This window comes from Etheostoma spectabile, chromosome 17 (genome assembly GCF_008692095.1).
Source record: "Etheostoma spectabile isolate EspeVRDwgs_2016 chromosome 17, UIUC_Espe_1.0, whole genome shotgun sequence".
NCBI classification, from domain to species: Eukaryota; Metazoa; Chordata; class Actinopteri; order Perciformes; family Percidae; genus Etheostoma; species Etheostoma spectabile.
In genome coordinates, this window is record NC_045749.1 from 21,966,773 (window position 1) to 21,979,279 (window position 12,507).

The 12,507-nt window shown below is 40.1% G+C and overlaps 1 protein-coding gene across 1 annotated transcript in view; it reads right to left on the bottom strand.

Moving 5' to 3' along the window:
* ltbp1 (latent transforming growth factor beta binding protein 1) overlaps positions 1-12,507 on the bottom strand; it is a 167,962-nt gene that overhangs the window by 12,015 nt on the left and 143,440 nt on the right. The window contains exons 24-27 of the mRNA XM_032541703.1: positions 12,124-12,252; positions 6,965-7,102; positions 4,901-5,062; positions 4,135-4,224 (exon numbers count right to left, since the gene is read on the bottom strand). Of these exons, the coding sequence (XP_032397594.1) occupies positions 4,135-4,224; positions 4,901-5,062; positions 6,965-7,102; positions 12,124-12,252 (519 nt within the window). The remainder of the gene's footprint in view (positions 1-4,134; positions 4,225-4,900; positions 5,063-6,964; positions 7,103-12,123; positions 12,253-12,507) is intronic.

The following is a 12,507-nucleotide window of genomic DNA, read 5'->3' on the forward strand; positions in this document are numbered from 1 at the left end:
ATTAATTATCACGATTATTTGTTGATTTTAGCCAAAATTGATTTTATTGGACATAGGGTATTTATAACTGCTTTCACATCTATATTGTCTTAAGTTGTATGTTGTACATACATACAGCTGCAACACATGTAAAGGAAAACTAGCTATCTGAAATAAATAGACTATGATGTATTTTTAAAAGCTCCATCACTTGTTTATAGCAATAACTGATTAAAAAAGCTAGGGAGAGAGAGAGAGAGGGGGGGGGGGTGGCGATGTACGATCAATGAGAGACGGAAACTCCATTATGAATGGGTCCGCACGGTAGCACGGGTTCGACAAAAAAGGGGCGGGGTAGAATGGGGGGGGGTAGGGGGGTGGGTTGGGGGGGGTCAGATAAGGCCACATTGGTGGTAGTGAACACGTCTGTATCGTCACTGCCGCTGCCATGTTTTATGAATCCATATGATTTGGCATGGGTCACATCTCGGCCCAGTCCCGCAGCTCACGTCTCACCCTGGCTACTACCTACCACCTGGGTAGTTTCTTCAAGGACTTCTTCGGGTTTTTCACCGTCGCCCGCGGCCCACGCTATAGCAGAGTTACCATGGACAACACTGCTAATACAAATACAGGTTGCCTCTCAGCTTAACAATATAAGCGGTGTTATAACAATTAAAACTGTAGACAAATGTCAGAAGTGTGGACCGGCGCTGTCGCCGCTGTGTCTCTTCGTGTTGCTGGGAGCCGTATGTGAGTGAATGGGGGCGGGGCTGCACAGAGAGAGAGAGTAAGAGGAGACATCCAAACACACGCACGGCTTTACAGAAGAAATGGGTCATGTAACACAAAATTAAACCATATCCACTTAACAACATTGCTTCGTTTGTGGAGAGGCAGCGGATGCGAGGACATTAGGTGTAACAGTGTGACCTAGAGGAAAAATATTACTCGCACCCTAGAGCCCTGTGAGCTAACAGACACTAACTAGCACCCTACAGCCCTGTGAGCTAACAGACACTAACTAGCACCCTAGAGCCCTGTGAGCTAACAAACAATAACTAGCACCCTAGAGCCCTGTGAGCTAACAGACACTAACTAGCACCCTACAGCCCTGTGAGCTAACAGACACTAACTAGCACCCTAGAGCCCTGTGAGTAATAGACACTAACTAGCCACCCTAGAGGCCCTGTGAGCTAGCAGACACAACTAGCACCCTAGAGCCTGGTGAGCTAAAGACACTAACTAGCACCCTAGAGCCCTGCCTACAGCCCTGTGAGCTAACAAACAATAACTAGCACCCTAGAGCCCTGTGAGCTAACAGAACTAACTAGCACCCAGAGCCCTGTGAGCTAACAGACACTAACTAGCACCCTAGAGTCCTGTGAGCTAACAAACAATAACTAGCACCCTACAGCCCTGTGAGCTAACAGACACTAACCGGCACCGACTAGCACTGGTCATTGCTGTTGTCTGAAAAAAAACTAAGACGGGACAAAATGTTGTGTTTATTGGTAAACTGGTAAACCTCGAGACCAACGTATGACCGACTGCTATCTGTTGTGGACTATACTGTATATATAATTTAAAATGAGAGAATATACAGTAGCTAAAGTCATTCCATTTCTGGTGACTCACATATTTTCAATAACCAATTATCTTGCTTACTTATTTTTCAAAAATACTTGAAAAACTATTTGTCACAAGGTTAGATAATTTCATTGACAAAAACAACATACTAATGGACAGTCAGTATGGATTCAGATCCGGTAGATCTGTGTCACTTAAGTTAGTAGAAAGATTACCAAAAAGTATTTAAAATAAAAACTATGCAGTGGTGATTTTCGTTGATCTAAAAAAAAAAAAAAAAAAAGCTTTTGATGCTGTTGATCATGAAATCCTGTTAAAAAATGGAAAGGTATGGTATCAGAGGTGTGGCTTATAACTGGATAAAAAACTATATAGAAAACAGGATCCAGTTTGTTTTAAATGGGTAATCACTGGTCAGTGAGCCTTAGTATTTCCTGTGGCATTCCATAAGGGGTCAGTTTTAGGCCCGCAACTGTTTATCCTTTACCTAAATGACAATTGCAGAGTATCTCATTGTGGAGGAAAAAGTTTATTTTGCATTTTGATCCTTGACAACAGCTAAGTGGGTCACTTGTATAACTTGTTGATTCACTGTTGTATAACTATTATTATTGTTTTGTGTTTCATTTATCAATTATATAACCTGTTTTGGTCACATATCAAGCTCATGTTTTGAGAAGTTACAACTTGTTTTGGTCATGTTTGGAGGACGGCGCTCCGGTTTTGGAAACATGGTTTCGAGGCAGGTGCGCCGGACTCACCAGGGCATCGGCTGGGAGCGAGGACTGGCCCCCCCGCTCACACACGATCCCTTGTTTGTTAAGAGAATAAAAAGACGGAGAGTCCCTCGGTCCAACAGAGCCTGCCTGTGAGTCGCGTACGAGACGTCCAGCCACGTTGATGCGGGCCCTGCCGGACCTAAGGCTCTCCAGTCCTGTGTCGAGGTAAGGGTCTGAAAGTAGCGCATACTTTGCATCATGTATTGAAGGCATGTACATGCCGTTTGCTTTGCTGTATTCTGTGGGGAATAAAGAGACACATTTATTCTAGCAGGTACGTCCTCTGATTGTTTGTTTGCAGAGTAGGGTTCACTTTGCATTCAGTGTCTGTAAAGTAGGGTTTACGTTGCAGTGGTTATTGACAGTGTGAGTCTGTTGCTCACAGCTGTGCTGTATTCTGTGGCGAGGTAAAGGGACAGTCCATCCTGGCAAAAACAGTGTTTTGAGGTTATCTGCTTACAGCCGACCACCCCACGATCCTGTATAAAGATTTTCATAAATGACAAATGTACTATAATTCACTGTTTTTGCAGGTGACACAAATATCTTTTGTTGGGGGGAGGACTTGCAGCAGATGCTGGAAATGGTCACTAGTGAAATGAATAAATTAAAACAACAATTGATTCAAATAAGTTATCTTTACACTTGAACAAAACTAAATTTGTGATATTTTGAAATCGTACTATGAATACAGATGCTAAAAAGGTAAATGATAATGAAACAACTGAAAGAGTCTATGAAAGTAAATTTCTGGGTGTTGTACTTGACCATAAACTCTGCTGGAAGCCACACATTAAAATATGGTATATTGAGTAAAACTAGACACATATTGAAACAAAATACTGTACATTATATATGCTGTACTAAACTTATTTTACCATATATGTTATATTGTGTGGAAGTGAGCTGTCTCACTCTGTAGCTAAAACAAGTGCGAAGTCTTGCCCTGTAGCTAAAACAAGTGTTATGTCTCACTCTGTAGCTAAAACAGAGACCTAAACACACAGGATCTGCAGCAATGTGCAGAACAACAACAATATATGTGTATGTATATATATATATAAGAGACGGGTGATATCATTGTATTTTAAAGCCACCTCTTGTGTAAACTGCTGTTAGAAGGATATGTGTGTTTCAGTTTGTGGGGTGCCCGTATGGAATGGACTGAACAATAACATCAAGCAGAGCCGTAATATCATTCAGTTCAAAAATAGATTCAAGAAATCGTTACTAGATCAATACAGAAAAGAATGGACCGAATCATAGGAACGGAATTGTAATGCAAAGGTATTGTTGTATATTGTATTGTTGTAAGTTATTGTAAGATCTGAAAGATTGTATGCTGTATTTCTACTTGCTTTGTAATAATATGACTTTGTGAAAGGTGATTATTTATTTTATTTTATGGTTTAAATTTATTTTTTTGTCTTGCAATATGATGAAAATTAAATGAAATTCTATTTAGATTATTAGATGTGGTTGAGTTAATTCCACTGACTGCAAGTTGTCTATGCTGTCTAACAGCCAAGTATATTCCGCTGCAGCCGCAGTGAAGGAAGTTAAACTTATATGGTTGGTGGGCTGGTCGGGTTACAGAAGAGGCCGATGCCCAAACCCTGATATCATTTCTCATTTATCTTGGCTAGAGTTGCAACAGAAACAAATGGCCTCGAAAGCTCAGGAGATGACTCACAGCACATGTAATAGGTTATGGTTCAAATACTGTATGTGTGGGAGAACTATGAAACCCTATGGATTGTGTACTGTAGGAGGAACTCAGTCTTACCTTTGTAGCTGTCAGCTGTGGCCACACCATACAGGATGTCTCCATTAGGAATAAATCCTCTTCCAGACGGACACATCTGATCAAACTGGTCTGAAAGGGGACGATATTGGAGGTTAAGAGTCCATCGAGCAATGAGGTGTGAGCATTTGCATACTGCCTAGGACTTACTAAAGCTGGAGAAAGAACATATACTGTAGGGACAATTTATTAGGTAGATTTCACTGTAAAGGCCAACAGAGCGTTTCAGCTCCTGCTCACTGGGTAAGACACTGATTTATTTAATGTTGTGTCATGGTAGCTGCTTCCTGACATTTTGTTACTGGAACTGGCCAGTTTACCTAGAATAACAAAAACTGAATGCTGTCCAGTCAGCAATAATGTTTTACTTAGAGCAGTGTGCAGGTCTCTGAGAACCAGCTGAAGCCAATAACTGGAACTCTGACTGAGGCTGGTCCATAATGCATTGCAATAGTTTAGTTTTGGCAACATGAAGCTTTAAGGGCCTGTGCTGAGTGTGATTGCTAGCAGTATGCACAGTGTCAGTGCATCATTCAGAATCAGATTTAGTGAACTTGCATACAGAATAAAGCACAGGGCTGCAAACTTCTTTAAATGAACTCAACACAGGAGTGCCTGCTCTCAAGCTTCATCATACAACTATAGTGAACTGAGGTGTTTAAATTAGGTTTTTAAAATCCTGTGGCATACTGTGTGACTGAAACATAGCCAAAAGCATGTCTCAGTGGGGTATTGTATCTGCACTCACCTGTGCCATTGACAGGACAGGGGTACACCTCACAGTTGTCCCCCCAGCCAGCTCCCAGAGTGCAGCAGCACTCTTGCAGGGTGACATGGCTGGTCAGCACACTCTCACACAGGTTTTCATCGTTCAGACGGTAGTAGCACTCCTTATGCTCCACTGATGACACTGAAACATTAATAAAGGTATAAAATGGTTGAGATGAGTGGTCACTCATACCTGACCTCCTGTTAATAGTGTTGAATGCCCATTCATTTCTGCTTCAAAGCCAGATAAAGTGAAAGGTTCTCTACGTTGGCTTTATGCTAATTGTAAAAGTAAATCGAACCAGGGAACTAATGACCAACCATTCCAATTGGTCCGCGCCACCACCTGAGCCGCAGCCTCCCCCACTGCTTACCTGTAAGTGGGAGTCTAAACTATATCATAGATCGTCTTACTTTGTTCTGCCATTGGTTCCATTGCTCTTTGAGAAGATACTGCCAGGAAAAAGATTTTTGTGTTTGCATTTAACATCATACCTCCACAGTCATGTCTGGATTTGATGATGGAGTAATATATACTTTTGTGACTGCAGTTTAACATGTATGTGTCTGGGTTTTTTTTATTTATTGTTGTTTTTATCAGATTGTTTAATGGTACTTTTTTAGCAATACCAAGAAAGATTGCAGCCCCAAAGGTATTCCAACATACTATTGAAAAAAAACAAATTACGTTTAGGCCCTAGAATTTCCTTTCTACTCACAACTTTCTGTCCTGTAATGAAACATGTGCATGCAAATCCTAAATGGCACAATCCCCCCCAAATTTTCAACAATTCTTCACTTCTTAATGGCAATATATCTTGTGCATTATGTTGTTATGTTGTTATGTATTGTATACTATGTTGCTGTCTGCATTAATCGTTTTTGGAAAAGTGTGTGGTGGCGCTGTTCAATAACTGCCGCCCGGAGGCGTGCTCCAACCAAAGTCAAATTCCTTGTATGTGTTCTCATACCTGGCGAATAAAGCTGATTCTGTTTCTGATACCTTTTTCCTTACCACATTGGAAGAATGGGGAAGTTTAAGTTTTAAAAGATTGTATTGTGAACATGGCTTAAGAGTCTTTAATACACACTTCAATAAAATTTTCTGGTTTTAGTTTTGGATTGTCTTACATTGTATGTGTGTGTTAAAGGGTAGGGGGGCTGGGGGAAAAACAAGTGGTAAAACTGTGACGTGCAGTGTTGTTAATCTTGTGCCTTCCTCAATAAAAAAATAGATTCAAAAATAGCAATAACATGAAAATGATTTGAATTTGTCCTTATAAAAGTAAATATGGACATCAGTTGTAAATATGTCCCAGAGGAGACTGTGAGGCCACTAAAGAACCAGTGGCCCTTTAAACTCTGGAAACACTGACAAGAACTTTTCAATGCAAAATGAAATGTTTATAATTGATGTAACATGTTTAATGAACATGTAGGAATTGTAAGAAGTTTGTTTTAAAGATTTTGTTGCAAGGACCAGACTTTTTTGGAGATTAACACCGATGTCGCTCTGAACCCTGACTCCCCGAGTGCTCTCCTCAAGCTCATACATCTATCCAAGATATTCGTCATTATATGTTCACTGCTGTATTTATTGCATTTATCCATTCATAATGGCATTAATTCATTCAATAAATTAAATAAAAAATTCAATGATTAATTGATTAGGTATAAGTTGTGTTTGTAATCAATAGTTTCATAAACCTTTCATTTATAAAGAACTTAATTATGCGCATTACGGTTACTGTAGAAGCCTACAGAGTTGAGACTGAATTCATTGGATATCAATGTTCCGTTTTTGAAGCGTGGTGCCCCGAGCTGGATTTAGCACCAGTTACATTTAGGTATTTCATATAAAACGGATTATTTATGATAGCTGAAGTAGAGCGGCATTATTCTCCTTCCTCCTCTCTAACAACTCACGTGTTTGTGATGCAGAATCTTGAGGTATTAATGATTGTTATATATTGTGGTATCATTTAATGGAGAAACAGCAGTGTAATGAAGCAGTTATTCAGCCTGGAAGATGCGGATAGGTTACCTGTGGGAATGGGTTCACACTTGGCGATCATGACGTTATAGTCCTGGCCGCTGGGACACACGCAGAGGAAGGAACCATCAGCGTTCACACACTGGGCCTCTCCACACACACTGCTCAGCAGCTCACACTCGTTCACATCTGCAGAGCAGGACCACAAAAAGACCATCAAGGCCAACTAAGAGTGTGCTTTATCAAGTGGGTGCAAAAGGTAGTCAAGTTCAGCAGTTGTTGCAAACAGGATAAAACAAAACAATGAAACATATGAGATAGTATCTTCTAAGGGTGTGACGAGATCTCGTTTTACGAGATCTCGCGAGATTAAAACGTGACGATATTTCCGTCGAGGTGAAAAGTTGTCTCGTGAGGCGATGTGATGTCAGCATGATGGAGCGTGAAATTACTATTGAAGATCCCCCTGCCACTTTTTAATCATTTTGTGTGCAACATTTTGGTTTTCCTGGGAAATGATAAACGGCGAAAGAGTGACAGACAAGACGAACACATATGTAACATTGTAAGAAAAAATGCCGTATGACCGCGGCTAACACGAGCACTATGCAAAAACACTTACAGCACCCACCACAGCTCTCTACTAACTTATATATAACTTAACTAGCTTATATTCTTGAAAAAGAACATGACCATACTTAGGCTGTTCTGTGTAGTTTCTCTCTTTTTTCATGTTGAAGAAAAAATTATTTCTGTTGCACTTGTAGTTTTGAGAGAGCAGTACTCTTGGTTATTGATACACTTACTGTTTGCATTTAAAGTGTTATTTTTCTGTTATTTACACATTTATTTTATTTATACTGTTTATTTTTTTATGTTTGGTTTGTGGAAAGGAGTTAGATTTCTCGTGTGAAATTGTACAGGGCAGAAGCCAGTGGTAGAGTTTATACAAAACTTTTGCAGTTGTTTGCACGTCCTTTACTAGCATATAATTCATTAAAATAGTACAAACAAAAAAAAAAGTTAAATAACATCATCATTAATAGTTGATTTCCAAATGCACCTAAATTGTTTTGCATTTTGTGATTTTCAGTTGAATAAAAAAACTATTTTCCATTTATATATTTCATCGAGGATTTCTTTAAATTATTTTTAAAAATCTTGTCTTGTCTCGTTCTCGTGAACCCAATCTCGTGATGTGTCTCGTCTCGTGGAGTAAGCGTCTCGTCACACCCCTAGTATCTTCCCATCCCAATCTATGCATATATGAGCCTCATGTTGTTCATAAATGTTCAAGAGCAGCGGGCCTGCATTTTAATTAGTGTTGTGTGTGTGTGTGTGTGTGTGTGTGTGTGTGTGTGTGTGTGTGTGTGTGTGTGTGTGTATAGCACTCAGAGACAGTCACATTGCCATCATATCAGCTGGCATGGAAGATCTCACTGAAGACGATGCTCAGAGCAGTTCGTTGCTATCCTCTATCCAAAGATGACAGTTTGAAGTGTTGGCTATCAAACCTGTGTTATGTCATAAGGCCTATTCCTCACTGTTGCTGATGTAGTGTGTGCAACATGTATCAGCAGCTCTTTGCAATGATGTGCTATTGCTTTTTGGCTCTTCACGATGGACAGGATGGCCATTCCTGTTCTAATTAAGAATTAGAATTACTCCAATGGATCTTCAGAAAGTAGCACACTTAGTAGAAATCCTGCTATCTTTGTTTCAAGGTGCAAAGTGACATCATGGGGCTCCAGGGGCAGGAGAAGGGGCCAAGCAAAGCCCCCCCCAATGGCTGTTTACCTGTTGTTGTGTTAGCCCTGTTTGTGAAGTGTAGTAGGTTAAAATTGTGGTGGCAGTCGCAATAAAGTTGCCCCACCCACCAAACGCCCCGCTGCATGCTCTCCCTCCAGAACCCTAATGTGGAGAGTTGGTAAGAGTCACAGGAGGCTAGGTAGAAATGATTCTGATTGATTCCGATGAGTTCAGCCAGATGTTCATCCCCGTCATCTGTCTCTGTGTTGGCGTTCTAACCTCAGGTGGATTTCTGAGGACTCTGGTTACCTGGTCCTCAGATCTCTTCAGGGTAAATCCAGACAGCTAGCTAGACTATCTGTCCAATCAAAGTTTTCTGTTGATGACTAAAACTACTTCTGAACATACACATGTTCCACCAAAACAGCTTCCTTCCTGAGACTATTTAGCAGAGGCACCGTGACTCTGTCCGGAGCTTAGCCCCGCCCAAGATGCCAATAAACCAGATCACGTTTGTCTCCAATTACGGAATGCTGTGTGGACTGACAAATGACCACACCTATGAGCCGGTCTGTAAACACAGCCATCAGGTACATAAACACATTATAGACACACCAATCAGGTTCAAGCATTGTTAAAAAGCAGCAACTAAGTCTAGTATTTTCTGTCAGTTTTTTATGAGCTTATATTTTTTTTTTCTGTAATTGTAACCTGTACTGGATACAGTATTTTATGTGTGTTTGTAATGTTGCTGAGCTTACAGTGTTATACACTAAACTGGGACATAATCAGTTGGGATTCTCCATGTTGACATGTTGACTGGTTTGGGAATATGGAGAGAAATAAATGATATTTTCCTCAGTCTGCAGCATCAGTCTTGGGTAGCGTTTGTTTCTCTGAGTACTTCATTTAGTAGTATAGAATAGTAGACATGCTAAAAGTGTTGTAGGTTAGCAGTAGCAGCGGGTACCTGGTTACAACAGACTCAAGTCATATGAGTTGTGTTTTTTATGTGTTTCTTATGGTAACAAAATATGTTTTTTTTATAAATTAGTGTATACTTTTTAAATGTTTTTCATGGTTTTATTTTGCTAAGGGTCTGAGTTCTTCTGCTGATTGGGTGTAGTTTTTTGAAAAACCGGTCCCTGTTTTTAAAATAGTGATTAAGCAATAAAAAAAAATTGTAATACATCCTTGGTCCGCACACATTCTGAATGTTTAGTGGTACATCACCATTCTTGTTTTTTTCAGTATTGGAACTTCGGTGCAACCCACATACTCAATTGAGTTATGAGGACAGGAGCGTGTTGGTCTGTATTATGTATGTATGTATGTGTGTGTGTGTGTGTGTGTGTGTCTGTCTGTGCGTGCGTCTGTGCGAAAGAGCGTTTTTTTAACGTAAGCTAGCTAGTGGTTTTGGTGTGTTCTTCACCTGTTCACCAACTTCAGATACTGTAATTCATTTGACAAGTGGATGGAGACTTAGCTAGAGAGAAGTTGTCTCCGTCTGTTTTAACAGACACACCTGGGGCGAAGTTGGAAACCAGAATCAGCTTTAAATATAGTCCTAATCTAGTCCTCAACGTCCACATAATTTCACTATTTAACCAGCATTTAACTTTCGTTATTATTGTTTACGTCATCAATACAATATTCAATCTAAATAGATGGGAATATATCTACTGTACGTTGCATTTGACAAAACTCAACAGATGCAGCATTCTGCATTAATTCACGGCAAATCATTGTGCCTTGATAGCGCTAACGTTAGCACATAGTAGTATGGAGGGCAACATGAATGAAAATGAAGAAAACAGAGATCCGGCAGACAAGCAGCAAGACATTCCCATCATCCTCGGCCTTATCTGAGAGAGATGTTTGAGAGTAGGCATCAAGAATGACTCCTGGCCAATGTGTTGGGGAACTTCTTCATTAATGTCTGTTTAGTAATTCATATTTTAATCCTTTATTTTCTTTCCAGAAGCCATATTTGAGGACACACACATACATGTAGATGCATTTAAATGTTAGGGGGAGATTAAAAACAGAAACTGGATCTGTGAATTCATAATAATCATATATGTTATGTTCTAGGCCTATTGGCAGAAATCCATTTAAAATGTAGCCATTGCCATATAAAGACGTGTTGTTTGTAAATGTGGAGGTCTGTCAGTAGAGAGAAACTAACCAATCAGGTCTGTCAGTAGAGAGAAACTAACCAATCAGGTCTGTCAGTAGAGAGAAACTAACCAATCAGGTCTGTCAGTAGAGAGAAACTAACCAATCAGGTCTGTCAGTAGAGAGAAACTAACCAATCAGGTCAGTCAGTAGAGAGAGAAACTAACCAATCAGGTCTGTCAGTAGACAGAAACTAACCAATCAGGTCTGTCAGTAGAGAGAAACTAACCAATCAGGTCTGTCAGTAGAGAGAGAAACTAACCAATCAGGTCTGTCACTAGAGAGAGAAACTAACCAATCAGGTCTGTCAGTAGAGAGAAACTACCAATCAGTTCTGTCAGTAGAGAGAACTAACCAATCAGGTCTGTCAGTAGAGAGAAACTAACCAATCAGGTCTTGCTAGAGATAAACTAACCAATCAGGTCTGTCAGTAGAGAAAAACTAACCAATCAGGTCTGATTGTAGAGAGATAACTAACCAATCAGGTCTGTCATAGAGAGAACAACCAATCAGGTCTGTCCGTAGAGAGAAACTAACCAATCAGGTCTGTCAGTAGAGAGAAACTAACCAATCAGGTCTGTCCGTAGAGAGAAACTAACCAATCAGGTCTGTCAGTAGAGAGAGAAACTAACCAATCAGGTCTGTCACATTTTAAAAGTTATTCTGGACTGCCTGGAAAATCTGGAAAATGTTACAAACACCAGTTTCACTAAAAATAACTGACATGTTCCTATTAAACTCCCAACTAAATCATTGTCCTAAAGAATCCAGAGTATAAAGTGCTCGCTGACATAGTGTCTGAAAATGTTTGATACCTGGTGATAAATGTGTATGACACAGCCAGGTGCATACCAAGCAACCAATGCCAACGCCCATTCTAGATCCATTATGAATTAAACCAACACGTTTTCTAAACAAGCGCGCTTTATATATGGTTTTGTTCAAAGGAGGAAGTTACTTTAGAAAGGGTTAAAAAAAAGCATATAGTACTGGACTCTGTTGACACCAACTACAATATTTGGCAAGTCCAGGACCGTGTCTGTGACAGTAGGAAAACATCCTGAGTACTACAGCCCTGGCTGCTTTGGTGATACATATGTCCATGTGTGACCCAACCCAGTTCACACACACGCAAACACAAATACACACACACACACACACACACACACAAATATAAACACACACACAAATATATATATTTATATACACACACACACACAGACAGAATATACTATAATACTTCCAGCTGCATGTAGGCATAGCAACAGGTCACCAACACTCACCCACACAGGCTTGGCCATCCAGGGACTCGTGGTAGCCCTGGTCACAGAGGCATTGGAAGGAGCCCAGTCTGTTCTCACAGTAGCCATGAGGGCCACACAGCGTCTCATTGAGCCCACACTCATCAATATCTGGACAACACACAAACAAAGCCGGTGTCACTTTCCAACACTTTGTTTCTTATTTTATTGTAGATGTTTTCATTGTATGAACATATGCCTACATAAAGAGATAAATTAATGGTTTTCAGATTGGAACTCACATATAGACATGTATAGCAATACACACCACGTCTCCTGTGTTTCCCTTTATTTCCTTCCAAACAGAGTAAGGAAGTTGCATGCAAGGACTACTTCTGCAATTTAAGCAGCTAAGTTATAATTTAA